The 25979-nt window shown below is 35.2% G+C and overlaps 1 protein-coding gene across 1 annotated transcript in view; it reads right to left on the bottom strand.

The window, feature by feature from the left end:
* MCMDC2 (minichromosome maintenance domain containing 2) overlaps nucleotides 1-25979 on the bottom strand; it is a 35762-nt gene that overhangs the window by 8028 nt on the left and 1755 nt on the right. Inside the window, exons 4-12 of the mRNA XM_068525826.1 lie at nucleotides 25242-25437; nucleotides 24507-24629; nucleotides 24283-24387; nucleotides 19859-19984; nucleotides 17863-18100; nucleotides 11714-11919; nucleotides 5248-5414; nucleotides 4578-4757; nucleotides 1596-1738 (exon numbers count right to left, since the gene is read on the bottom strand). Coding sequence (XP_068381927.1) covers nucleotides 1596-1738; nucleotides 4578-4757; nucleotides 5248-5414; nucleotides 11714-11919; nucleotides 17863-18100; nucleotides 19859-19984; nucleotides 24283-24387; nucleotides 24507-24629; nucleotides 25242-25437 — 1484 coding nt within the window. The remainder of the gene's footprint in view (nucleotides 1-1595; nucleotides 1739-4577; nucleotides 4758-5247; nucleotides 5415-11713; nucleotides 11920-17862; nucleotides 18101-19858; nucleotides 19985-24282; nucleotides 24388-24506; nucleotides 24630-25241; nucleotides 25438-25979) is intronic.

Genomic DNA, 25979 nt, shown 5'->3' with positions numbered 1-25979 from the left:
TAACTCTGCTTTATTCTTGGATCAGTAGAGTCAAATGTAAACTGAGACTATGTGAGTTTAAATAAAAAATATCTTTTTACTACAGAGAAAAAGCATTATGAGAAAATAGGACTTTCAAACCTTTTAAGGTTTGAGTATTGAACATTTGAAATATTACTTCAGAAAATGGAAAGCATTATACAATTCTGTTTACCATTTTAAAACATCACAGTTAATTTCTTCTTTGCCCTATCTTTAGCAATTTTTTAGCTCTATGAAGATAAATATACAGTTGAAGAAATTAACTAAACATATTTATCGCTTATAGTCCTATACTTGTCATATCCTATCAGTCCTTCATTTATCTTATTTTGTATTGCAGTCATAAAAAGGTATTTATTTATTTATTTAATGGATTATTTTACCCCTGGTCCTACTTCATAATTTGGTTGAGATTATACGTTAACCTATATTAAATGAAGTAATGGTCTATCAACAGGGGACTGTTTAAATTATGGTACAGCCATGTCACAACAGAGTAAAACTGTAATGCAGCTATTAAAACAGAATGAGGTAATTCTTTATGCACTGATAGTATGACATCATGATATGTATACCTGCATGATTCCATTTGGGCAAAAAGAGAATATCTATCCATATAGGTATATACTGATTTATACATTATAAAAATATTTTTATATAATATATTTAAATAACATATTCATCTAAAATATATAACATAGTCAAATAAAATGTGTTTGATATACTTCACATATTTAAATTACATATTTGTATATGCTAGTATTTGAATGAATAATATCCGAAAGGATACACAAAAACTCTTACCAGTGATTATCTCTAGGGAGTGGAATAGTAATAGGTAGGGTTAGCAGGGCACTCTACTCATTATTTTAGACTTTTCTTTCAGTACGTCTGTACTTTACTTTTACAATAAAAATTAGTTTAAAAAAAACCTTTCAAGGAACAATAATACATGAGTTTACTAAAGTATTTAAAAGTACAAGAACAGGGGACTTCCCTGGTGGTGCAGTGGTTAAGACTCCGAGCTCTCAATGCAGGGGACACCAGCTTGATCCCTGGTGAGGGAACTAGGTCCCATATGCATGCCACAACTAAGGAGACCACGAGCTGCAACTAAGGAGCCTGCCTGCCGCAGCTAAAACCTGGTGCAACCAAATAAATAAAATTAAAATAAATTTAAAAATTTAAAAAGTGTTACAGATGTTAACACTTAAAAAAAAAAGAGTACAAGGAACAATATACTTAATTTTTTTTCTAGGTTCAACTACAAAATATCTAGAATGTAAACAGCCCCATTTTAAAAAATAGTCATTTTCACTTGAATTCAGTGCATTTTTCTCAGACATATCTGACACAGGGTATCCAATAAAAATTAATTTAGTGAAAACAAACTGTTGGAGGTTCAAATGATGTAATACTACAACAGAAGGAATTATTGTCACCTTAAATTCTTTTGGAACAAGGTATATTATAAGCCAACCAACCAGCAATCAAACAAACAAAAAAAACAAGTGAGACAGTTAATAAAACACATCATTTAAAGGTCAATAATGGTTTTAAAACTGAATACCTACAAATATTTTAATGCAGATGCTGACAGCTTTGATCCACATATAGAATCTGTTCTGATTCTGCGACTTGCTAGGTAATAGCCATGAATCATTCTTTCTGCCTCCAAGCTGAATTCGACATTCAAATTCTTTGCAAAAGCAAGCAGCTAGATTGAAAGTGTGAAAATTTAAGAGATTCAAACTTTATTATAGAGCCTATATTACAAAAATCCAAAGTATATTGTCATTTTTTTTTAAAGTTTGCATATTTTATTTACAGCAAAATTGATTAAATATCTGCGGCCATCCCAAATTCATTGAGCACTTTAAATCATAGTCTTATAAAGAATATCACAGTTTACCCAGAATAATCTCTTCCTCCCTTTTAGTACAGAAATATTCTGTGCAATGTACTTGAATGACTATCAGATCTTTGCTTCCAGTGGAACAAAGGCTCACTTACAGCCTTTTAGTGGGAGACAGCTTCCCTCAGAATCTCATTTCCCTTTGAATAGCCTTAATTCTCTGACAGTTTATTTCCATAAGACTATCTCTCATTGGCCCTAGAGCTGCATGCCCTCCTTCCTTCCCTTCCTTTTAAAGAACACAACCAAACACTAACAATGTACTGTGTTAACTACTATGAAGGTAGGTCTTAGAGACTCAGTAAAATTTTGGGTAGAGAATAAGTCTTCAACTTAATGATTATCACTGTTTTCTCTGAGGTTTGTGCTTTTTTCTTTCTGAGTGATTCCTAGTTCCTTAAGTCCTTATTCTATGACATCATTTCCAGACTTTTCACCATCTGTTGTTTTCTGGTTTGTCAAGTCATAGAACCAAGAGAAAAAATCACCTGTAATAAAAAGTTGCTATTAATTATTATATCTATATTTTATAAATTTTTATTTAGTTTTGGCTGCGTTGGGTCTTTGTTGCTGCGCGCGGGCTTTCTCTAGTTGCAGCGAGTGGGGGCTACTCTTCCTTGCGGTGTGCGGGCTTCTCATTGCGGTGGCTTCTCTTGTTGTGGAGCATGGGCTCTAGGCGTGTGGACTTCAGTAGTTGTGGTACACAGGCTCAGTAGTTGTGGCTCATGGGCTCTAGAGCACAGTCTCAGTAGTTGTAGCGCACGGGCTTAGTTGCTCCGCGGCATGTGGGATCTTCCCGGACCAGGGCTCAAACCCATGTTCCCTGCATTGGCAGGAGGATTCTTAATCACTGCATCACCAGGTAAGTCCCAATATCTATATTTTAAATATAACCTTTTAAAAAGATCTGGATATGTCCTGGGTTGGATATGTCCTGTCTTCTTTATTCTCCTTATACTCCACAATTCCCTCCAGGCCTTCAGAACTGGATAGTAGTACTATTAATAACATTGGTAGCTCTCTCTAGATTTTATGCTATGGGGGCACAGTGATACGCCACCTATATCCCCTTTCAGTAAAGGACCCGTTGTCCCTGCTACTGAGAGTGTAGCACTGGGAGTTAGCATTAGCCTCCAGTTGTCAACTTCTGCAAGAACTGCCTACCTCGATGACTCCATAATACAATTTTTGCTCCAGTCAGGCAGGTTTTCTCACAGTTTTCCATTTATACTCATCTCTACTTTTATGTCTTTGCTCCTATTTTTATTTTTTGAATGCCCATCCTTCCTATCATCTAAGTCGTATCTTTTCTTAAGGCCCAACTAAAATCTCACCGCCTCCTGAAGTCTTCCTAACTCTTGCATTCTACTTGATCTCTTCCGTTCTGAATTCATGAAATACTCATAGTCAGCACCACCCAGCTTAGCACTTGAGTTGTCCCTTAATTGTTTCATATCTCAATTAAATAATAAACTATTTAAGGAAGAAAAATGTACATTTCTTAGAGAATATAAAAGAACAGAAAGAGGCTCATCTATATAAAGTATTCAGTAAATGCCTGACTAATAAATCCATAGATTTTGTTTGTCTTTCAGGGAAAAACTGGGCAAAAATTTCTCCAGGTCATTAGCGTGTCTATATTATTTAGTATCCCAATTCCTAGAGACTACTTTTTTTTATATACTAAAACAATCAAAAAGACCTTATTTTATCATAAATATTATTCTTTTTCTGTTCTAATTTATGTGAATAAATTATGCTTATATTTCATTTTTAAATCCACCTCACCTTTCAACCTTTTATCCATGCAATTTGGGCTACAAGGAAGGCAGGTATGAACAAAAAATTTAATGACCCATGGATTCCCATTTCCCAGTATTCCATGCCTTTTAGCTATCCTACACAGATACTTTAACTCTACTGTGGACAGATTTCTGAATAGTTAATATTAAAAGGGCTTCACTTGTAAATACCTGACTACCTTTAGTAGCTATGACAGGCATTACTAAATTTACATCATCTACTCTCAGATTATCTGAACATACCACACGTGTTTTCAGGTCAGGACATTAAAATAAATGGGTTTGTGAGTCATGAGAGATATCCCCTATAGTCAGAACTCTGCAGGCATTCATGTAAAGTTTCCCTTTCAATAGTCTGTAAAATGTAGAAAGCTGTATACTTATAAAGCCTCTCAACATAATGTTTTATAGAAATATTCTATTTTGAATCTTTTCATGGAAATGCTTTAAGCTATGGTGATTTGGTCAGTGGTTCAAAGAATAAACTCAACGTTTTAATATCTATGTCCTTATAGTTTTTTAAAAATATTTATTTATTTATTTATTTTGGCTGCACCGGGTTTTAGTTGCAGCATGCATGTGGGATCTAATTCCCCGACCAGGGATCGAACCCGGGCCCCCTGCACTGGGAGCATGGAGTCTTACCCACTGGATGGCCAGGGAAGTCCCTATGTCCTTACAGTTTCTAGTTTAATTATAAACCTAAATTTTTTCTATACAATGTCCTTAAAATGCTTAAAAGCTGGAAGCAAATCGGAATAAAAGAATTCTAAATAAGGAAAACTAAATGTTCAAAGGGAGTTTTATTTACATTGAGAAACATTAGCACATACTTTTACCTTTTCAAAATCTTCAGTTGTGAACTGTTTAGAAGCTACATAAAGCAGCCCTTCAGGATCAATGGCTTTCTTTAAAGTATGTTGCACAGTAGGAAGAAGTGGGTGGCAAGGAGATGATTCATTGCAGTTAATCAATAATCCAAATGCCTCTACGAGATTAGCTGGAATCAAACTGCAATCCTGCATCAAACAAAAATGTAAAAGGCAAATATTAAACACTGGCATTTTCATAAACACTTCAAATTAAGTATTATTTAAACTATTAGTAGAATTATATTATTATAATATTAAATTATAAAACTATAATTGTAATAATTATTTTATTATTTGTTATTATTATTATTTAAAGTGATTCCCAAATAACATGGGAACTTTGTGATAACAAATTTTTCTAAAATGCTTTTTACTATCTTCTTACACACTATTCATTAAAGCCTCTCCCACTACCTATTCAAATAATAATTTCTAGTGAGCAGACACCTGCTTTGCATGACTAAAAAATGAAAATTTTCAAACAACTGTGTCATTATTTAGTTCTAGCCCAATTAAGTATAGAAATTAAGCACAGAAATAATAATAAAACATTAAGAACAATAAAAACATTAAGATTAAAATCTGTGACTAAATTCCCTGAACAACACTCTAACAATAAAATACACATATACTTTACCATCTGACCAATTAGAGTATTGGTTTTCTGTATATTTCTTCTTGAAGATGAATCCATATCAACAAAAGACCAAAAACTGCACTGAACTGGAAAAGTCATTTGTTGGTCCATATCATCCCCAAACTTCTTTCCTGAGATGTATACTGTGATGCTTCTACTTTCCACAGCTAAGTCAAAAGACATTATCCATTATCCAACAATAACATTATTGTTATTTAAGTTCACTTTGGTCTATATGTCTATAAATTAATAAATATTATTATACAGAATTTTACAGTCTAAATTTTGGATAGTAAAGACACAAGTAAATTTGATTGTTTTGCAAGATATGGCTAAATTAGAGGATCTGCCATAAAAAAGAAGAAGGCAAGGAAAACATTTGAATGTTTATGTGTCCCCTGACGATGAGTATCATCAGTCCAAAGCATGTAGCCAGAATCGTGAATTGGGAGGAATAGGCAGAGGGTAAGGAGACTGGTCATATAGTGCAGGTAGTGCAGGCTTACAAGGGAGGCTGAAATTAAACAACGTTCTCTTTTTTTTTTCTTTTGGCTGCGTCATGCGGCATGTGGGACCTTAGTTCCCCGACCAGGGATCGAACCCACGCCCCCTGAATTGGGAGCGTGGAGTCTTAACTACTGGACTGCCAGGGAAGTCCCCAACAATGTTCTTTTATGTGCCAAAAAAAAATAATAGAAAGTGGGCCATCTAAGTAGGAGTGACTAGGAGAAAATATATCTCAAATTCAACATGTGAGAAACCAAATTCATCATTTCTCCTCCTCAAATGGCTCTTGTGCATTACTCACAATTAGGAGAATCACCATTGATCCACTTAAAACCCAAACAAAAAATGTGGAAACATCCCATTCTCCTTGCTATCCTCCCCTCATCCCTTATAAGCATTCAATCTATGGATTCAATTCTATTCCTAGGATGCTATCTCCCAAATATTTCTCAAATTAGTCTTCTCTCCATTCACGATAAGAGTTTTTTGTATACATGTTTATTTTTCTTTTGGATCATAAGGTAAATATATATTTAACTATATAGAAACTGCCAGAGCAGTTTGCAAAATGGTTGTACTATTCTATACTCTCATCAACAATATATGAGAATTCCAACTTCTCTACATCCTTGATAACATCCGTTGTTGTTGGTCTTTTTAATTTTTGTCATTCTAGTAGCCAGGGCCAGCCACATAATTTGTAAGGTCCAATGTAAAATGAAAATATGGGCCTCTTATTCCAAAAGCAGGGGAAAATGCTGTTTTTTATATAAAGCTTTTTCTTTTAAAAATATTTTATTACTTATAAAATGTTAATAGGGGTGATGTGGAGAGATTAGAACCCTTGTGCATTACTGGTGGGAATGTAAAATGGTGTGGCCACTATGGAAAGCAGTTTGGTGGATCCTCATAAAGTTAAACATAGAATTACCACATGATCCAGCAATTCCACTTATAGGTATATATGCAAAAGAGTTGAAAGCAGGGACTTAAACAGATACTTTTACACCAATGTTCATAGCAGCATTATTCACAATAGCCAAAAGGTAGAAACAACCCAAGGGTCCATTAACAGATGAATGATTTTTTAAGTGATTATATATATATATATATATATATATATATATATAAAATCACTTATATATATTGGAATATTATTCAGCCATAAAAAGGAATGAGACTTTGTGAAGAGACAAATTCATAGAGACAGAAAGTCAAATAGAGATTCCCAGGGGCTAGAGATAGGGAGGAATAGAGAGTTATTGTTTAATGAGTACAGACTTTCTGTTGGGGATTATGAAAAAGTTCTAGAAATGGATAGTGGTGATGATTGCGTAACATTGTGAATGTACTTAATGCCACTGAACTGTACATTGGAAAATGGTTAAAATGGTCAATTTTACGTTGTGTATTTTATCAATATTTTAAAAAAAAAGGAATGAAGTGATACATGCTACAACATGGATGAACCTCAAAAACATTATGCTAAGTGAAAGAAGCCAGTAATAAAAGACCACAAATTGTATGATTCCATTTATATGAAATGTCCAGAATAGGCAAATCCATAGAGACAGAAAGCAGATTAGGTTTCCGGGAACTCTGGGGAGAGGGGGCATGGGGGGTGACTGCTAATGAGTACGGGGTTTCCTTTGGGGTAATGAAAATGTTCTGAAAGTATAACAGATAGTGGTGATGGTTGTACAACTCTGTGAATATTCAAAAAGCCACTGAACTGTACATTTTAGGTGGGTGAATTTTATGGTGTGCAAATTATATTTCAATAAAGCTATTACCAGAAAATGTAATAGAAGTAGCTGTCAGTCTAATACTAAAATTTTAAATTATTGACATGAATTTTACCATTTATCTTTATATTGTACAATTCCAGTCTTAAATACAAATATTTGAGCATTTAACTCATATGCAGCATCATTAGTATTTTGTAGGAAGTATTAATACATGTTTATATATTTTTGTTCTTATCAGAACAGGGGAAATATTTTTATTTTGCACAAAACTGTTTTTAATTTGTTTCTTGATATGCACACATTTCACCAGCACTCTCTACTGATGAGTAAGGAAGGACTGAAAGGAAAAGGAACAACGGGTTGCCCTATCTTTCCCTTCCCTCCTATATTATCATTTTCAATATAAGAGGTTGGCAAATACAGGGAAGTAACCAAGTAAGAAAGGATATGATGGGGTTCCTTGGTCATTTGTGTTTCTTAGAACGCCACTGCCTATTACAGAAGCAAGTCTGATTCAAATGGAAAGCTTGGCCTCCTTGGGGCTATCAGCTCCCCATCTCACTCAGCAGAAGATGTTTTGAAAAGGAACATAGGCACTGAATTGCAGTGTAGTCACAATGCATGAGAGTCCAGCGAGAATCAAACTGATTACAAATTAAGTGTGTGAACAAGCCTCATAGTGATCGCAAATGCTATTTGAAATAGGGCAGCAAGGCATGGTGGACACATGCATGGATGTATCTCCTCTGCTCACGTTCAAGCTCCACTGTCTTCCTTACAAAACAACTTCAAAGATAAAATCATTAAAATTTTCTTTTTATAATTTTTTAAAAATTTACTTATTTATTTATTTTTGACTGCGTTGGGTCTTCACTGCTGTGCGCGGGCTTTCTCTAGTTGCGGCGAGCGGGGGCTACTCTTCAGTGCGGTGCGCAGGCTTCTCATTGTGGTGGTTTCTCTTGTTGCAGAGCACAGGCTCTAGGCGTGCGGGCTTCAGCAGTTGCGGCTCATGGGCTCTAGAGCGCAGGCTCAGTAGTTGTGACGCACCGGCTTAGTTGCTATGCAGCATGTGGGATCTTCCTGGACCAGGGCTCGAACCCGTGTCCCCTGCATTGGCAGGCGGATTCTTAACCATTGAGCCCCCAGGGAAGCCCTAAAATCATTAAAAATTTGAAGATGGTGACAGTAGAGTTTTAACCAAGTGCCAGGCTCTTCTAGGGGGAGCTATACTTGTTCCCCGCCCATGAAGCAGCACCTGCTAGTATGTGTAAGTATTGGTATCTCATTGTGGTTTTTATTTTCATTTCCCCAATATCCAACTAATGATATTAAGCACTCTTTCATGCACTTATTTGTCATTTTGTTTACATTCCTTTGTGAAGTCACTATCTAAGTCTTTTGACCATTTTTTTGCTGGGTTCTTTGTGTGTATGTGTTGAAGAATGTTTGATTTACAATGTTGTGTTAATTTCTGCTGTACAGAAATATATATATATATATAAATATACATTCTTTTTTATATTCTTTTCCATTATGGTTTATCACAGATATTGAATATAGCTCCCTGTGCTATACAGTAGGATAATTTATCCGTTCTATACATACTAGTTTGCATCTGCTAACCCCAAACTCCCACTCCATCCCTCCCTACCTCCCTCAGCAACCACAAGTCTGTTCTCTATGTCTATGAGTCTGTTTCTGTTGTGTAGGTAAGTTCATTTGTGTCATACTTTAGATTCCACATATAAATGATATCATATGATATTTGTCTTTCTCTGTCTGCCTTACTTCCCTTAGTATGCCAATCTGTAGGTCCATCCATGTTGCTGCAAATGGCATTATTTCATTCTTTTTTATGGCTGAGTAGTATTGACAAAGTACATCTTCTTTATTCATTCATCCGTCAATGGACATTTAGGCTGTTTCCATGTCTTGGCTATTGTGAACAGTGCTGCTATGAACATAGGGGCGCAAATATCTTTTTGAATTATAATTTTGTCTGGATATATGCCAGGAGTGGGATTGCTGGATCATATGGCAACTCTATTTTAAGTTTTTTGAGGAACCTCCATACTGTTTTCCATAGTGGCTGCACCAACTTACATTCCCATCAACTCTGTAGGAGGGTTCCCTTTTTTCCACACCCTCTCCAGCATTTGTTATTTGTAGACTTTTTAATGATGGCCATTATGACTGGTGTGAGGTGGTATCTCATTATAGTTTTGATTTGCATTTCTCTAATAATTAGTGATGTTGAGCATCTTTCCATGTGCCTGTTGGCCATCTGTATGTCTTCTTTGGAGAAATGTCTATTGAGGTCTTCAGCCCATTTTTTGATTGGATTGTTTGTTTTTTTGTTGTTGAGTTGTATGAGCTGTTTGTATACTTTGGAGATTAAGCCTTGTCAGTCACATCCTTTGCAAATATTTTCTCCCATTCTGTAGGCTGTCTGGTTCTTTGTTTTTGAAATTACTGACTTGTAAGAATTGTTTCTATGTTCTAGGTATATGTCCTATGTCAAATATATGTATTGCAATTATTTTCTTTTTCTTTGCTTGCCTATTCACTTTTTAAATGGCCTTTTTGATGTGTATAACTTTTTAGTTTTGATCAAGTCCAATTCATCAATTATTTTCTGTTTATTGCTTTCTGGGTTTTGTCTAGAAAATCTTTGCCTACCCTAAGGTCATGAAGATTTCCCATGTTTTCTTCTAGTAGCTTTATAATTTTAGTTTTTACATTTAGGTTTATGATCCATCTTTAATTAATTATTGTGTACAATTGTGAGGTATGAGCCAATATTAAGTTTTTCCATATATATATAGCCAGATGTTCCACCATCATTTGTTGAAAAAACTTTCCTTTGTCCATTTTCTTGCTTTGATGCTGTGGTCAAAAATCAAGTAAGCATATTAGCGTGGGTCTATTTCTGCATTCTCTTGTAGGGAGAGGCAATATGCTATGGGCCCTGCGTATTGCTGCACATTCTTGCTGGTATGCCAAGAGTGTAAGGCCCTAACTTCTCTTGGCCCGATACTTATCTGTCCATATCCTTGTTAGTTATAAATCTGGCCCAAGCAGCATTATCCTAATACTAAAACCAGACAAAAGATATTATAAGAAAACTACAGGGGCTTCCCTGGTGGCGCAGTGGTTGAGAATCTGCCTGCCAATGCAGGGGACACGGGTTCGAGCCCTGGTCTGGGAAGATCCCACATGCCGTGGAAAAACTAGGCCTGTGAGCCACAACTACTGAGCCTGCGCGTCTGGAGCCTGTGCTCCGCAACAAGAGAGGCTGCAATAGTGAGAGGCCCGCGCATCGCGATGAAGAGTGGCTCCCGCTTGTCGCAACTAGAGAAAGCCCTCACACAGAAACAAAGACCCAACACAGCCAAAAATAAATAATAAATAAATAATAAATAAAAGAAAAAAAAAAAACCTATGTAACAAAATTAAAAAAAAAAAAAAAAGGCCCACACACCTGAGCTTAAAAAAAAAAAAAAAAAAAGAAAACTACAGACCAATATCTCTTGTGAATATACAGGCAAAAATCCTCAACAACATAATAGCAAATCAAGTCCAACAATGTATAAAAAGAATTATACACCACAGCCAGGTAGGGTTTATGTTAGGTATGCAAAGCTGGTTCAACATCTGAAAATCAATTAATGTAATCCATAATATCAACAGGCTACAGAAGAAAAATCACATTATCATATCAATAGGTGTAGAAAAAGCATTTGATGAAATTCAGCACCAATTCATTATTAAAAAACTCTTAGTAGATTAAGAATAGAGGGGAATTCCTTCAACTTGCAAGAGAACTTCTACAAAAAACCTACAGCTAACATCATACTCAACGGTGAGAAACGTGAAACTTTCCTATTAAGATCAGGAGCAAGACAAGATCAGGATGTTCCTTCTCACCACTGTTTTTCAACATCATATTGGAAGTCCTAGCTAATGCAATAAGACAAGAAAACGAAATAAATCTGACCTAATACAAACTCATGTGTTAGCACAACTGATTTAATGTTGCACATTAAATTCCTCTGTTTTTATTTATAAAGGTAAAATGAGAAATGTCATTTAATATAATTTCTCTCTTCCTAAAATGTGTACAATACAATCTTAATTGTTAAGTAACCCCTTGACACTAATGAGACTATAAGTTAAACAGGTGAAAATTAATTTGAAAAAATACTGTTTACCTGATTGAAGCTGTTCAAGTTTATCTTTCTTGTGTGAAGCCAAGTCTCCTATAAAGCAGATACCACCTTTAGCTAGCAAAGCACTGCCAGCTTGAATGCTAACTGCTCCAGTTCCATACTTATTCCTGGATAGAGTAGGAAAAATTTCAGTAGAGACTGGATGACGTATACCACGGGGCACAAGGTTTATACTAAAATTCAAAAGCCTAAGGGAAAAAATAAATTATTCATTACTATTATTTAATATTTGATTTTCAGAAGTCATAATGCATAATAGCTATACAATTAGATTTAATTTGATTCAATGTCTGTTGAGCACTAGTGCTATGGATAAAAACGTATATGTAGGACTTTCCTGGTGGTGCAGTGGTTAAGAATCTGCCTGCCAATGCAGGGGACACGGGTTTGAGCCCTGGTCCAGGAGGATCCCACATGCCGCGGAGCAACTAAGCCCGTGCGCCACAACTACTGATCCTGTGCTCTAGAGCCTGTGAGCCACAACTACTGAGCCCGCATGCCACAACTACTGAAGCCCACACGCCTAGAGCCTGTGCTCCGCAACAAGAGAAGCCACCGCAATGAGAAGCCCGTGCACCGCAACGAAGAGTAGCCCTCGCTCACTGCAACGAAGAGTAGCCCTCAAGAAGCCCGTGCACCGCAACTAGAGAAAGCCCACACGCAGCAACAAAGACCCAGTGCAGCAAAAAAAAAATTAATTAATTTAAAAAAAAAAGAATTTGTCTTTGCTATGTATTGTCTCAGGTTATTAACAATATATATATATATGAGTCTTGGTCCTTAACTTGGAAAGCTCACAGCCTAGAGAGATGTGACAAAAAACTAAAACACGATGTGATAAGTACTAAAATAATGTCATGAGGACATCCATAAAAGATCATTATTTCCTCCTGGATGGAAGTCAGAGAAAGCTATAGAGGAATGACATTTGAATGGGGACTTCCTTTTTTTATGAATTGCTTTCTTTTGTTTATTCAAAATTTTTGCATTTAGGCTTGCCAATAGTTCATCATGACTACCCCTGCTACCTATGTATCAAGATAACTCTTTTTTTAAAAATTTTATTTATTTATTTATTTATGGCTGTGTTGAGTCTTCGTTTCTGTGTGAGGGCTTTCTCTAGTTGTGGCAAGTGGGGGCCACTCTTCATCGCGGTGCACGGACCTCTCTTATCGCGGCCTCTCCTGTTGCGGAGCACAGGCTCCAGACGCGCAGGCTCAGTAATTGTGGCTCACGGGCCTAGCTGCTCCGCGGGATGTGGGATCTTCCCAGACCAGGACTCGAACCCATGTCCCCTGCATTGACAGGCAGATTCTCAACCACTGCGCCACCAGGGAAGCCCAAGATAACTCTTGATACATCCTTTTGCTTTCTAATCTCTTTGCCAATTGCCTCACCCTCTTCATTTCTCAAACTTAAATTATAAGAAAGGAATATGATTATCTTAGCTTAGCTTTTAAATCCTTGCCACAGAAATCATAGCTTGCTGGTGCAATCTACTATGATGAGCAGAGATACGGTACAAAGAGGGTGAAGGAGTATCTCTTAAATGTGGATAGGCAGATGCTATAAAATGTCTAGTGTATGTGTCATTCCAAAGAATTTAGATGCTAATTTGAAGATATATAAAATGGGTGAGTAAGATTTAGAAAGAAAATTTGCAAGCCTATAGAGCAGTGGTTCTCAACCCTAGCTCACATTAACATCACCTGGGGAACCAACAGGCACATGAAAAGATGGTCAAATCACTACTCATCAGGGGAATGCAAATCAAAACCATGATGAGATATCACATCACACCTGTCAGAATGGCTGTTATCAAAAAGACAAAAAAACAACAAAAAACAACCCAAGCGTTGGCAAGAATGTGGAGAAAAGGGACTCCTTATGCACTGTTGGTGGGAATGTAAATTGTTGCAGCCACTGTGGAAAACAGTAAGGAGGTTCCTCAAAAAACTAAAAATAGAGTTACCATATGATCCAGCAATTCCACTTCTGGGTATTAATCCAAAGAAAACAAAAACACTAATTAGAAAAGATATATGCTCCCCTATGTTCATTGCAGCATTATTTACAATAGCCAAGATATGGAAACAACCTAAGTGTCTATCAATAGATGAATTGATAAAGAAGATGTGGTATATATATAATGGAATATTATTCAGCAATAAAAAGTATGAAATCTTGACATTTGTGACAACATGGATGGGCCTAGAGGGTATTATGCTAAGTAAAGTAAGTCAGATAGAAAAAGATAATTATTATACGATTTCACTTATATGTGGAATCTAAAAAAAAAACAACAAATGAACAAACAAAACAAGACAGAATAGATATAGAAAACAAACCTGTTGCTGCCAGAGGGGAGGGGGATTGGGAAAGCGAAATAAGTAAAAGCGATTAAGAGGTACAAACTTCTAGTTATAAAATAAATGTCACGAGGATGTAAGGTACAGCATAGAGAATATGGTCAATAATATTGTAATAACTTTGTATGGTGACAGATGGTAACTAGACTTATTGTGGTGACCATTTTGAAATGTATATAAATATTGAATCACTATGATGTACACGAACATGATATTGCATGTCAATTATACTTTAACAAAAAAAAATTGCCTGGGTTTTTAAAAAAATTCTAATGCCAAGCCCCACCCCAAATGATGTAAATTAGAATCTCTAGGGGTGAGCCACAGTCATAAATTTTTTTTTTAATATTATCCCAGATGATTCTAACATGCAGTCAGGCTGAGAACCTAGTTATATAGAACAATGGGCCTCAAACTTGGCTAATCATTGGAATCAGCTGAGGAATTTTTTGAACTACTGATACAAGGTCACAGAGTAAAAGATCCAAATACAAAAATCAATTGTATCTCTATATACTCACAGCAAATATTTGAAAAATAAAATTAATAAAACACTACCATTTTTAATAGCATCAAAAATACCAAATACTTAGAAATCAACTTAAATTATGTGCATGACCTTTACAAAACATTGCTGAAAGAAATTAAATTAAGATTTAAATAAATGGAGATATATACCATATTCACAGATTGGAAGACTCAACATTGTTAAGATGTAAATTCTTCCCAAATTGATTTATAAGTTAAATGCAGTTCCATCAAAATCCTTAAAGGCTCTTTGGGGGTGATGGGGATGGAGGCTGATGTTAACATATAGATCCTAAACTTTATAAGAAAATGTAAATGACCTAAAATAGTGCAAACAAATCTTAAAAATGAAGAATAAAGTTGCACTACCTGATTCAAAACTTAATATAGAGCTACAATAATCAAGAATGTGAGGCATAATTATAGACATAAAGGTCAAAATAACAGAAAAGAACATTTAAATAGATATATACCCAGTTCAATTTTACACCTAGTTTATAACCAGTTCAACTAATTTTCAACATTGGTAGCAAAGCAATTCAATGGGGAAAGGAAAGTCTTTTAAACAAATGGTATGGAAAAATTAGATAAATGCATAGGAAAAATATTAATCTTGGCTCCTACCTTGTATCATATACAAAAATTGACTTGTAATAGCAAACAGACCTAATGTAAAAACAAATATTCTAGAAGAAAACATAAAAGAATATCTTCATGACCTTGGGGTAGACAAAGATTTCTTAAACAGAACCCAGAAAACACTAAACATAAAAGAAAATAATAACCTAAACTAAAAGGTCTGCTCAACAAAGATATCTTTAAGAAAAAAAAACTCAAGCTTTAGACTGGGAGAAAAATTTCATGATACATATGTGACAACAGATGTGCATATGGAAGAGCCCCATTTAAAAGTGAGCAAAGGACTTGACACTTCAGAAAAGAAGATACATGAGTAGCTAATAAGCACATGAAAAAGAGCTTGAATCAGTAGTCATCAGGGAAATGCAACTTAGAACCGTAATGAGACACCATTTCACATGCCCTAGAATGGCTAAATTGAGAAAGACTGACCACACTGGTTGTTGGTGAGGATAGAAACAACTGGAACCTTAACTCATTGTTAGGAAGGTAAAATTGTACAACCACTTTGAAAAACTGTTTGGCAGTTTCTTATAAAGTTATATAAACCTACCTTATGACACAATAATTCCACTCCTAGGTATTTATCCAAGATAATGAAAACCTAGGTCTACAAAAAGACTTGAACAAGAGATATTTATAGCAGCCTTACTTACATAGTCAAAACATGCAAAACCCAGGGCTTCCCTGGTAGTGCAGTGGTTAAGAATCAGCCTGCCAATGCAGGCGACATGGGTTCAAGCCCTGGTCCAGGAAGATCCCACATGCCTTGGAGCAACTAAGCCCGTGCGCCACAACTACTGAGCCTGCACTCTGGAGCCTGTGAGCCACAACTACTGAGCCCACGGGCACAACTACTGGAGCCCATGCTCTGCAACAAGAGAGGCCACCGCAACGAGAAGCCCGCGCACCGCAACTAAGAGTAGCCCCCGCTCACTGCAACTAGAGAGAGCCCACACGCAACAATGAAGACCCAAAACGCAGCCAAAAAAAAAAAAAGTCACAAATCCATTCATTGATTCATTTGTCAAATATCAATTGATCATCTTCTGTGTGCCATGCCCTGTCCTAGGACTTTGCTTTAATAATTAAAAAAAAAAAAAACATGCAAAACCCAAATGTCCATCACTAGGAGAACAGATAAACAAATTCTGGTATATTCATATAATGGAACACTACTCACCAATAAAAACAATGAACTTCTGATACACACAACAGGGCCAATCTCAAAAACATGTTGAGTGAAAGAGGCTAGACCCAAAAGAGTGTGCACCGTATGATCCTAGTTATACGAAGTTCAAGAACAGGAAAATTAACCTATGGTGACAGAAATCACCCGTGGAGATAGGAACTAATTGGAAGAGAAAATGAAGGCCCTTTCCAAGGTAAAGGAAAACGGAAATGTTCTATATCTTATTGAGGTGATGGCTATAGGAATGTATGCATCTGTCAAGACTCATCGAATTGTATACCTAAGATCTGATTACTTCACTTTATTTTTGTAAATTTTACCTAAAAAACAAAACAAAACACCAAATCTCTCATACAGCCCCAAATACCACAGGAAAAGGTTAATGACAAACAGAAAGAGAGACAAAGGCTTTAATTTACAAGAGGTATCACAAATCAGTAAGAAATAAACAACTTAATTTAAAAAATGGACAATGGTCAAGGAGTTCATAGAAAAATAATAAAAAGTGTTTAACAAATTCTAAATGATGCTAAAACTTACTTCTAGTTAAAGAAATGCAAATTAAAATAAAATACCACTTTCCATCCATCAAATGGCAAAATTTTAAAGTTTGATAATACCCAGTGTTGGTGAGGCTGTTAGGAAACAAATATTCTCATGCTTGTTAGTGTAAGATTAAATTGGTACAATCTGTAGCAGTTAGCACTATATTTACATTGTGATTTAATTTTAATTTTAGCAAAACATCATCTGTCCAATTAAGTTAGAGCTAATCTGAATTTTATTTTTTTAATTTAAAATTCATTCCATAAATTTGTTTTTGCTTTATACTTGCATACATGATTTTAATATATGAAGCTTATTCCTAGCTTTTTGAACATTTAAGTAACTTTTTAAAAAGGGTACTTGCTAGTGGGGAGCCCCAATATGCTGAGTAGAGGCTTACTCCAAGGTTAGAGTGACACACCCAAAACAGTAATTTTGGCACTTTTAACAGGCTTATTTGGGCGCAGTGAATCAATATTATTGAATGGAATCTTGAAGAAAAAGAAGAAAACAGCTTGTTAGCTCTAGCGGGGAGATTATTTTGAAGTGAAAACAAAGTACAAAAGCAGAACACTGATCTAGGGAATGGGGGAAAAGGAAGCCTGCAAAGGAGGCATTTGTTTTAAAAGGTCTGAGTGGGGAAACAAGTTGAAACTTCGAGTGGTTAGATTCTCAAAATGTTGAAAGCAAATATCCCATTTCTGAATTCATGTTTTAAAAAGTTTTGAACTTCATTGATAAAAGTTTATTTAAATATTTATACTGCTCAGATAAATTCCAAATATTTGCCTTGTAATAATGCTCATGGAAAAGATGTACGCAAATCTGTGACCAATTCATAATGTCATATATTTTACCTGTCTACGAGTAGAATATCACTTGTTATAATTAAAAGATCCAGGCAATCTTCCAGTTCCTTGTTACGGTCACTTGTCTGTACTAGACTCATCAACAAACAGAGCTTGAGCAAACTGTAAGTCCCAGGAGGAACAATTTGTGATGCAAAGATATTGGCAAGTATTGCTGTAAACTTCCAGTAGGAGCTGGAAGTCAAAGAGAGGAGACAACTGAAATTGTCGCTAATTCCTGAAGGAACTGAAAGTAAATATTAACATATATGTTAAAAAAAGTTTTTTAAAACCAGAAAATGATATTATAGACATCTAATTCCATTTATCTAAAATATTATCAAATTGCAGTTCTTTTAATGATGCCACATTCAAATTATTACAATGATATTAAATTATGATTGGAGGTCACTCTGGTCTATCATTTCTATCCCAAGGAATGCAGTAAGAAGAAGCAGTTAACCTGTGTGCCCACATAGACTGGCTGTGGGTTGCAAGCAAATCTCTCATTTTTTCCTTTTAAGACCTATGTGAGCAAAGCCAGATCATGGGGCTCTTGTACTGCAGTGTTTGCTTCCACATATCTATGTTCGAAATATTATCACCTTTAGTGAGGTCTAAAAAGCAGAATGGGAAATACTTGATTATTGCTGTTAAAAGGGGAGATTTATACTCTATGACTTCAACATATACTGTAACATTCTAGACCTTCTCCACTACCTTATTCTGCCCAACTCCTGAAAGAGATGAGTGATTTAATCCAGTTAGTCAGTTTGGGAGAAACAGCTGCGCACATGTAACCCAGTCCCTTTCTCCTTCCTCTTGGGCTGTCATCACAGGGCAATGATTTCTTCTACTCATCGATGCCCATGGACCAAGGGAGGCCTACATTAGTGTAGCTCTTGCCACATTTGGGTGGTTAAATCTGCCTAATTCTAGAGTTCAGCAGGAGAAAGCACACTTCACCTACATATATGTCATGTTCTGCCACCAAATCAGTAAATCTTAAAGCACTTCACAGAAGAAAATATTTTAAATATCTTTAAAATGCCTATTGTTCATTAGTACTTTCTTTCTTCAATATTTTTATTCTTTTAAGAAGTTTTTCTCAGGAATTCCCTGGTGGTCCAGTGGTTAGGACTCTGTGCTTCCAAAGCAGGGGGCACGGGCCCGATCCCTGGTCGGGGAACTAAGATCCCCACAAACCACACATTGCAGCCAAAAAATAAATAAATAAATAAAGCTTTCTCTTCAAAATAAGCAGAGGTATCTAGAATCCATTGCATTTAAATTCAACTTGGGCCTCTGTTATTGCAGATGGTTATCTAGGGAATACAAAAAGAAAAAAAAAAATCTAACTTCATTATTTAAGATTTAACTAGCCTGTCCTATATTTAGATACTTGCGTGCCAAGTTAAGCATAGGTCTGCTCTCCACTTTTGTTTACTTAATTCTTAATTAGGTTGCAAGGGAATTATCAGTAATAAGGGTGATATTTTGGCCCCCAACTGCCTTTCTCTTTTGTCTTATTTCTCGATTCATTCAAAACTCAGCTGAGGAAAAGGATGCCATTTTATTGGCCTCTTTTTCTCAGACCACAACAGTTACTTAGCTAGAAAACAAAGGGATGGATAGAAAAACCTTCAAACTAATCTCTAACTCTTGGCATCTTAAAACATTTTTCTTGTTGGTAATTATTAAAAAAAAAAAATCTAAATAAGGTTTAGCCAAAAGAAAGGAGTCCTTCCTGTGGGCAAGGTTTTACATTATCTTGCTTTATTTCCTTTGCAGCATTTATTATCTGAAATTGTCTTATTAATTAGTTTACAGATTTACTGACTGTCTACCATATGATTTAACAGTAGGAACCCTGACTGTCCTCATCACAACTGTATCCCTAGTGCTTTGAAGAGTGCCCAGCACATAGGCAACCAATACTTATTTCCTGAACAAATGGATTGAAATTTAAATATTTGTTAATATATGATAGTAACATTTTTCTTACCTTTTGGCTTGAAAAAAGTGATATTATTTGCCTCTATACAGAGAGTAGTTTGTGATGTTTTTATACAGGTTGGAATTCCAATAATCTTATACTCATTTCCTATATTCATTTCATTCACTAATTCATCTAAAATTATTAAACACAAGAGAAAATAACTATTTACTAAACAAAACTTTTACATGATCATATGGTTCAAAGATCTAAAACCAGTAACAATTTAGTAGTTCAATTAGTTGCTAAGTATTTACTTTTGTTTAGTATAATATGCATATTGAGTGGCATTAATATCAATACTGTCAAAGTGACTATACTACCCAAGGCAATCTACAGATTCAATGCAATCCCTATAAAATTATCAATGGCATTTTTCACAGAACTACAACAAAAAAATCTTAAAATGTGTATGGAGACACAGAAGACCCCAAATAGCCAAAGCAATCTTGAGAAAGAAAAACAGAGCTGGGGGAATCAGGCTCCCTGACTTCAGACTATACTACAAAGCTCTAGTCATCAAAACAGTATGGTACTGGCACAAAAATAGAAATATAGATCAATGGAACAGGATAGAAAGCCCAGAAATAAACCCATGCACCTATGGTCAATTAATCTATGACAAAGGAGATAAGACTATACAATGGAGGAAAGACAGTCTCTTCAGTAAATGATGCTGGGAAAACTGGACAGGTACATATACATAAATGAAATTAGAACATTCTTTAACACCATACACAAAAATAAACTCAGAATGGATTAAAGACCTAAATGTGAGACTGGACACTATAAAACTCTTAGAGGAGAACATAGGCAGAACACTCTTTGGCATAAATCACAGCAATATCTTTTTCAATCCATCTCCCAGAGTAATGGAAATAAAAACAAAAATAAACAAATGGGACCTAATTAAACTCAAAAGCTTTTGCACAGCAAAGGAAACCATAAACAAAATGAAAAGACAACCCACAGAATGGGAGAAAATATTTGCAAATGATGTGACCGACAAGGGATTAGTCTCCAAAATTTACAAACAGCTCATGCAGCTTAATATCATCAAAACAAACAACCCAATCAAAACATGTGCAGAAGACCTAAATAGACATTTCTTCAAAGAAGACATACAGATGGCCAAGAAGCACGTGAAAAGATGTTCAACATTGCTAATTATTAGAGAAATGCAAATCAAAACTACAATGAGATACCACCTCACACCAGTCTGAATGCCTATCATCAAAAAAATCCACAAACAACAAATGCTGGAGAAGGTGTGGAGAGAAGGGAACCCTCCTACACTGCTGGTGGGAATGTAAATTGATACAACCACTATGGAGAACAGTATGGAGGTTCCCTAAAAAACTAATAATAGGACTATCATATGATCCTGCAATCCCACTCCTGGGCATATATCTGGAGAGAAACATGGTCCGAAAGGATGCATGCACTCCAATGTTCACTGCAGTACTGTTTACAATAGCCAAGACATGGAAGCAACCTAAATGTCCATCGACAGAGGAATGGATAAAGAAGATGTGGTACATATATACAATGGAATATTACTCAGCCGTTAAAAAGAGTGAAATAATGCCATTTGCAGCAACATGGATGGACCTAGAGATTGTCATACTGAATGAAGTAAGTCTGACAGAGAAAGAGAACTATCGTATGATATTGCTTATATGTGGAATCTAAAAAGAAATGACACTAATGAATTTATTTACAAAACAGAAACAGACTCTCAGACTTAGAGAATGAACTTAAGGCTACCAGGAGGGAAGTGGGGGGGGGAAGGGATAGTTAGGGAGTGTGGGATTGACATGTACACACTGCTATACTTAAAATGGATAACCAACAAGGACCTACTGTATAACACAGGGAACTCTGCTTAATATTATGTAACAACCTAAATGGGAAAAGAATTTGAAAAAGAATAGATACATGTGTATGTATAGCTGAATCATTTTGCTGCACACCTGCAACTATCACAACATTGTTAATCAACTATACTCCAATATAAAATAAAAAATTAAAAAAAAATAAAAACAGTAACAAGTAGTTCAGTTAGTTGCTAAGTAGTTACTTTTGTTTAGTATACTATGCATATTGAGTGGCATTAATAATGTAAATTGAGAAAATTTTATTGCTGATAAATTTTGATACTTATAGGTGATGATGAATTAACTTCAAGAAGCATGTGACATAGTAACTAGATAGTCTCCTATAATAGTCAAAAGGCAAAACAAGATCATTGTGTTTAAAATGAAACATCTTTCCATTAAATGACAAGAGATGTTAATAAAAATGACCTTATAAGTAATAATTTTATTTGGGAAGAAAATCATTTTAAAAAGTATTATTCACAGTATATAATATAGGCAAGTCACTTTTATATACATTATCTAATTGTAAACTATAAGACAGATATTGTTATCCCCACTTTATATATGAAGAAACTGAGAGGTTAAGTGATTTGCACCAGGCTAAGTAGTTAAGTAGCACAACTGAAATTCCCATCTGGGTCTGCTCATGTCTAAAGTCTACCCAGCACAGGGAACTCTACTTAATGCACTGTGGTGACCTAAACGGGAAGGAAATCCAAAAAAGAGGGGATACATGTATATGTATAGCTGATTCATTTGCTGTACAGTAGAAACTAACACAACATTGTAAAGCAACTATGCTCCAATAAAAATTAATTTAAAAAAAAGAAAAACAAATACCGTCAATGAAAATATATCCATTTGTAATACAAATAAACTCTTTTGAATCAAAATAAATAAATAAATAAAGTCTACCCAAAAGACACTTTAATAGGTTCCTCTCTCACCTCTACAGATGGAGCAAAGCTTTTGCACAAGTTCAAAATTTATTCTAAAAAACATACGTTAAAAATCTTGATCCTCCATTATACAGTTAGAATTTGGATGGTTGTAAAACTATGAAAGAAAGGCTTACAAGGAGGAGCAAGGATTAACTTCCCTCTGTGATCAAACACTGATCTCCATTTTTTTCCTCCTCTCTGTTTCTCTCTCTCTCTCTCTGTCTCTCTCTCTCTTTTAGATCCAGAGAGCATACTGATATACCCTGTAGACCTAGATGGGAAGAATCAGCCCCAAGATTTGAGAAAATAAAAACCCCAAACCAAATAAACAAACATTCCCCCTGCCCTGCCCCCCAAAAGACCCCTGAAGGATACAGTATGAATTACAAGGAGAAAATTAAAGCAAATCATTTTTCAACTGTTCCTTGGAATCTTACAGTTTGATGGATGTGTCCTGAAGTCAAGAAAGGGTCAAGAGGAAGGCTAGGAGGCTGGGAAGTCTGGGTATCTCTCCTGATAACCCCCAAAGGCCTGCTTTTATTAATTTAACTTCTAAAAATGTATTTGGGTTCTATTAAGAGTTTATTTGAATAAAGGGTTTTGTACTAAAATATAAGTTGGATAGTCACATGTATTTCTATATTGTAATGTATGGTTTGTATGTAATAGAATTAAGTAGTTAAAATCATAGACTTTGAAGCTAGAATGCCTGAGTTTGAATCATGGCTGTGCCATGTACTAGCTGTGTAACCTTGGAAAAGTTACTTAACTTCTCTGTGCGTCCATTTCCACATTGTAAAATGGACATAACAATAGAACCTACTTGAAAGAGTTGCTGTGACTAAATGAGTTAATATATGTAAAAGTGCCTGGCACATAGTAATTGATATTAAAAATTACCTATTATGATCTGGGCTTACATGCCTGCCTTGTCCTTGCCAGGCCATGGTGAAAAGACTTCTTGTTTGAGTCTCTGCTTTCTAACCCTTGAGTTTCCTACACATGGTTGACATTCAAGATCTCTCTTTACAAAAAGTTTAATTCTTCCAATTTTAGCCCAAGAAAAGAGACTGAACCCCATCCTCATTTTCACAGTTCTGGTTTCTCAACAACACTCTTCCCTGGGTGATTGATACTGATAATGATTTCCTCCTTTATGGCAGAATCTGTCTACTCACAGGTCTTTACCCATGCAGTTCTCAACAGTTAATCATATGTCGATGCTCATTCATTTATTTAACAAATATTTATTGAGTTTTTACTATGTGCAGTAAAAAACCCAAGTCCCTACCCTCCTGAAGCTTATATTTAAAAAAAATAATTCCAATATTTATATAAGACATACACATACAATAATGGGAGATTATTACTGTAAATAATTGTGACCCTGAGACTTAGCATAGTGCTTGAGACATAGCAGGTGCTAATATCTTAAGTGAATGTTGTATGACTGAATGAATAATTGTTATATTAGCTAAATATGACTCTTTAAAATACTCAAGAAAGAGAAGACCTATGATTTTCAAGCTTTTGAAGTACCATTTATAATATATAAGCATAAACAAGTCAATTATATAGTTTATATATTTTAGTGCAAACAGAACTTACTTACCTCTGAGGAAGATTGTGAGAGATTGAAACCTAAATGGCTGGTTGTTAGAATATCCTTGAAAAGCACGAAGAGCCTTTGTGGTAATTATTTCAACTATCTGTTTATCTTAAGGCAAAGAGTAAAAAAGAATCAGTTATTAGAATATATATTCAATTTAATTTCCACATTAAAATATCAGACATTATTTTAAAAATTGTAATTGTAAAACGTAAATGCATTTTTACCACCAAGTACTCTAAACTTTCTGTCTTCTTGAAGCGAAGATGAACATAGATTACACAAAAAGTCATTTCTTACTGTTGCAGATTCTGTAGCACCAGGCACATGCACTCTTATATACTGAAATCCTGAAAGAAAATAGAGTTAAGCTAAATTTGCCTTCAGATTTAGCTTTCCATTTTCAGTCCTTTAAAATGAATCTAATTCAACATACAATTAGATCAGTTTTGCATGTGGGTTCATAGCAGTTCAATTAACAATTTATTGCATGGCTATTTCTTGCCAGGCACTAGTGATATGGATACTTAAGCACACAATTTCAATAGGTGGCAATAAGAAACAGATAATTTCAATATGCAGTATTCATATACAAAGTGTTCAGAGAGCAGAGAGGAGAGGCATCCAACCCAATAAGAGGTGGGGATGAATGGAAAAGATGTCCTGGAAGTTAAGCCAAAGGGTTGAGAGAGGACATTACATGGAGAGGGAACAGCATGAACAGTCATGAAACAGCGTGTGAGAAAAACAAGTACTTCGCAACACAAGAGCATCTGTTAAGTTATAGGGGAGAGGTGTGGAAGAAAGAACGAATTTCAAGATTATGCAAAGTAGACTTGTAAACATTAGGAGACACCTAATTTTACTCCATTCTTTCTATGCTGTGAATGTTTTTTAACTAATTGTAAACATGATTTAAGATTAAACAATAAATTGTTTTGATTTTACATTTTAATATTTACCTTTTGAAAGAGGGCATGCTTCATCTGAACAAAGAAATCTTGCACCTTGTGTATACTTGGTTACAGTTGTCATTGCAATCACAATTCCTTGCATCATATAAAATCTTTGAGATGTATAATCAAGTGGAAACTTACAAAGATCAAGACTATAACTTGGCAGAGGAGGTAAATGTGTTAACTTCAGCAGTATATTAATCTAATAAGAACACAAAAATAGTATTAATAAAAATTGCAGATCCAATTGGACTTGCATTACAATATAGTAAGTATATTTGTAGGTTAAATCAAACAGATAATTTGTTAGTAGTATTAGGAAACAATCTTTTGAGCATTAAGAGAAAAGTGATTTAAATATAAAATTAAAGATGCAAAATCTTATAATCTGATATTTTAATTGAAAATATCATTATGAACTCATTTTTCTTTAAAAATACACATTTCCTCGCTATATTCACTGAAAAGACTTATTTATAAAACAATGACAACTCAATAGCAACAAACACTTCTAGTGCCCAGATCTCTAAATATAATTTCTCATGAAAAGGAACCAGAGCTCCTTAGGGGAAATGGCTGATTCCAGGTCTGGGGCAGAAAATACACCAGATGGACCTCCTTGTGCATCTCCTTGTGACAGAAACCAGGGGGGCTTAAAAACTAATGAAATGTGTCAAAAGGACATAAGAACAAACTTTAAGGAGCTCCCAATGACCAAAGTTAGATAATATAAGCATCAAAAAG

Source organism: Eschrichtius robustus, chromosome 17 (genome assembly GCF_028021215.1).
Source record: "Eschrichtius robustus isolate mEscRob2 chromosome 17, mEscRob2.pri, whole genome shotgun sequence".
Lineage (NCBI taxonomy): Eukaryota > Metazoa > Chordata > Mammalia > Artiodactyla > Eschrichtiidae > Eschrichtius > Eschrichtius robustus.
The sequence above is the reverse complement of the archived record's forward strand: the minus strand, read 5'-3'. Positions and strand labels throughout refer to the sequence as shown.